The sequence below is a fragment of the Lingula anatina genome, chromosome 10 (assembly GCF_051362555.1).
Source record: "Lingula anatina isolate TDL-2025a chromosome 10, LinAna3.0, whole genome shotgun sequence".
Taxonomy (NCBI): domain Eukaryota; kingdom Metazoa; phylum Brachiopoda; class Lingulata; order Lingulida; family Lingulidae; genus Lingula; species Lingula anatina.
Window position 1 is genome coordinate 940,170 of NC_141776.1, and position 4,070 is coordinate 944,239.

Here is a 4,070-nt window from a genome sequence, read left to right on the forward strand (position 1 = left end):
ATAGTAAGTATTAATGTTAAATCTCAACGTCATCTCAAACATCAAAATATAATTTCTAACGCTTCAATGTTATATAATTTGACAGGGCCGTGCTTGTGTCTGTTAGTCTGTACATGTATCTCTATCCAACCGCTGTATTAAATCTATTTTATAAACCCTTTCACTAGTTCAGATTTATCAGTGTACACAACTCAATTCAGATAACAGCGATAAAATATGTCACCACGTCTGTATTGCACATAGAGATAGCGCTATTTTGCTGATTAAGATGACTTTGAAGTCACCATGAACATTGAACGTCTCACCTGACCAGGTGTACATGTCCCGAGAGACAGCACATCTAAATAACGACTGGAGGCGTGTACCTGCCAACAAGAGAAATATAACTGGAGAAAAGAGAGGTAGTTAGAATTGTGAACACATATTGGGTGGGTAGTTATTACAGTCTGTATCTGCGTAAGACGGTGAAAACATAATGGTTGTTACACAGTCAGGATTTTATGATTTTTTTTGCTTGAGGACTAGGGTATCTTCTTCGTAAAATGTCAACTGTTGTGAATAATATTATTTTCTATTTATTTCAAATGATACCTTTTTGTGTTCTTGCTATATTCCGTTCCGTATGCCCCGCTATCAGCCAAAATTTATTCATCTCTCTCTGGATGGGGTAAATCCTAGTGGTGTAAAGTATTGTAATACACCGGTACACTCTTACGGGTTCTCCGCACGTCTTTCGTAGGTCAAATATTGTTTTATTTAATCTAAACATTTAATCCCATATATATATACATATTTACATGCTTTTAGCTTAATGGTGTGTTTACCTCCATCACCAAATCTTTATCATTAAACCCATGCCCCTCATTTCTCTATTTTAGGATATTGGTCCTAGGAAAAATGTCTCTGTCCAAGATCCTAACGGAAGATTTCCTAACGTGCAGCATATGTCTTGAAAAGTTTAAACTCCCTAAAGCCCTTGGCTGTTCACATACCTTTTGCCAGCATTGCCTCCAAGACCATTTGGACAGAAATTTCCAAGGTCAGCCTGGCTTCCCTTGTCCTATCTGTAGACGTCAGTGTGACCTCCCTGGGGGCGGTGTTAGCAGTTTGCAAACAAATCATCTTGTGGTCAGCATATCACATACACTTGCTCAAGTAGAAAAAGCCAAAGCTGCCAAGAAATGCGAGGTATGTTGTCTGAAAAGATTCGTCAATCCATCAACGGCAACAAAACATTGTTTGAACTGTGAGGAAAATATGTGTGGGGATTGTTCTTCAGACCATGTTCTTCATAAGTTAAACCGTGACCACAAACTCTTTCCTGTGGATCAGTTAGACAGTGTCGAATACGTAACAGAGCTCCATGCCCGACAGAACGTCCTCTGTGACCACAACAACAAGGAACCCGTAGAAATCTACTGTCCAGTGTGTAAAAAGTACATCTGCGCTACGTGTATGTTTTTGGAACACAAGGATCATGATTGCCTTAGAATCAAAACTGCTGCCAACAAACGCAAGGAAAAACAGGCACTACTCGTTAGGCCCATTGAGAAGAAAAGTCTACTTTACAATCAGTTCAAGACCGCCTCTGAAGACCAGAAAAAGTCGGTTGAAGAAGGAAGAAAGAAGGCAAAGAGTCAGGTTAACAACCAGATGGAGCTACTTATTAAGATGGTCCGCCAACATGCCGAGAGCCTTCTGGAAGAAATAGATGCCAAGTCGAATGCAAAACTAGAGGCTTTAAATGCTTTAATTGCAACTGCTACAGCTGAGCAAAATCAACTGGACGACGTTGCAGACTTCTCAAGAAAACTCATAAGCCATGGGAACGACATGGATGTCCTGCAAATGGCCTCTGCCTGTGAGCAAAGCAGCGAGAGCGTCCAGAATCTCGACATCCCGACCCTGACCGCAGCCATGACCCAGCTACAGCTTATCACCAACGACATGGAGCAGTGCGTTTCCAATATCAACCGTTGCCTTGGAGACGTGGTTCCAGCTGTAAGTGGAAGATTGGTTACAACATTCAAAGTAGATTTGGCCAAGACTCCCCAGGAGATGATCACTCACGTGACCACTGATACAAATGGTGACATCCTTATTGGTATTTGGTGTAAAGAGGACAATTCACGGAACAGAATCCACATCTACGATACCACCTTTGTCCTACAAGGCACAATTCCAAACCCACGAGCAGCAGAAAAGGGCGCCTTTGGAGGGATTGCCATTGATGATGACGGTAACATCGTCACTACATGTCAGGAGTCAAATGAAATCATTGTCTACACCAAGACAGGGGACCACGTGAGAACATTCCACAGTGAGTTACCTCAGGCAGTAGCGGTCAACAGCAAGGGTCACTATGTAGTGGCCGGTCGCAATACTCTGACTGTGCACCACAAGGATGGCAAGGTCCTGCAGATGACACCAGACCCAGCGCGTAAATATTTCAAACACATCCACTGTAACGTGAATGACGACCTCATAGTCTCAGATCCAGGAGATGATCACATCCGTGTATATGATTCCACTCTCCAGTTTAAATACAGATATGGTACCAAGGGTGATGGGGACGGACAGGTGAACCTTCCACGTGGCATCTGCGGCTTGGATAATGGAGACGTAATTCTAGCAGACCTCAACAACCATCGGATGCACCTGGTGTCACCAGATGGGAAATTCAAGCAGTTTCTTTTAAGCAAAGACAATGGACTACGCTATCCGAGAGATGTTACAATAAGCCATCTCGGAAAACTAGTCGTTGGGGAAAGTGATGGCGAGATTAAATTTTTTGAATTATGAGTGATTGCTAAGCTTACAAAGAGCACTAAAAAGATCATTAAAATACAGCCAATATCCGAGTAAACATTGTATCGGCCCAATTTTTACGTGTTTTGCCCTCGATTGAACGCTGGTGAATCCTTAGGGAAAAACCTTCCGAAATTCCCTGATTCTTAATTCTTAATTTTTTAACCTTTTGCAATGGGTAATTAACATGTATAGCCTAAAGTAACAGATACTAGTAGATGTTTGTCTTTCGATCAGATTAAACAAAAGAGATTTAGTGACATTCGGCTTACGATCTACTGGAGCAAGGAAATCCAGCATGAATTGATATTGTTGTAGAAAAAATGTAAAATACGTATAGCAAAAAATAGGAGATCTATGCTGCTACGATGTAGCTGATTGTAGTAACAACTTGTGGTATGTTGATTTCTATACGTTTTGTGTGTCATACATCGATATGTGTTGCTTGAAGAATGTTCACTCAAAAAAAATAAATCAATATGAAAATGTTTCAATACGACAAGTACATTTTTTTAAAATAAAATCCTGCTGATGAATTTCAAATATGTATTTATTTTCTCAGTTATATAATAATCACTGGATATAATGAGAATAAAAGGTGGCATTTACGTGGAAGCCTCAAGTGTTATGTCTTGTAGTGGAGTGCCCATAGTGGCAATTAAGACTCTTTAGTAAATAAAGATCAGTTTGAGAGTGTAGTGAAAAGCACATGACTGGAGTTGTCTTCATTTCTCCCTCGCATAAAGCATAGAAACGTAACATCAAGGATCACGCTTAATAAATCGTGCGTTTCAAGCATCTCGGGAAATAAAAAACGGAAAATGAAATACCCAAATGGACTCTCTCTGATATAACTCGGGCTTCCTAATACAGCTTGTTAAAAAGTTAAAGAGGGTCAGCCATTTTAACAGATTATATACTTGCCACCCCGGAAGTTAGCGACAGACGTAGAAACGTCCCACGGATAAATTATATCCGTAATAATTGTGACAACTCGCATCGCATGGCAAATTCTTTTCAGGCCGCACGATCACCGTGAGATAACTGAACGATATCCGCCCGGGCACTGGAATCTACGAATACCTACCAATTGTGTGTCTCATGGCTTATGTCACCTAGCGCAATGTCTCCACGACTATGTTTGTAGAAACATTATAACGTATCGTTATCTCCCGCCACCCCCACTCCCCCCAAAACCGCCAAGTATGTAACAGACTGCGAAAGCGAAGGCGCATCTTTGCCCGATATAACGAAACCATGTC

At 41.1% G+C, this 4,070-nt stretch overlaps 1 protein-coding gene across 1 annotated transcript; it reads left to right on the plus strand.

Moving 5' to 3' along the window:
- Positions 1–204: 204 nt before the first annotated feature.
- Positions 205–3,437, plus strand: LOC106166799 (E3 ubiquitin-protein ligase TRIM56-like). Its single transcript, XM_086996549.1, has 2 exons — positions 205–401; positions 879–3,437. The coding sequence occupies exon 2, from the start codon at positions 898–900 to the stop codon at positions 2,800–2,802; it is 1,905 nt and encodes a 634-aa protein (XP_086852675.1). The 5' UTR covers positions 205–401; positions 879–897; the 3' UTR covers positions 2,803–3,437.
- The last annotated feature ends 633 nt before the right edge of the window (positions 3,438–4,070 follow it).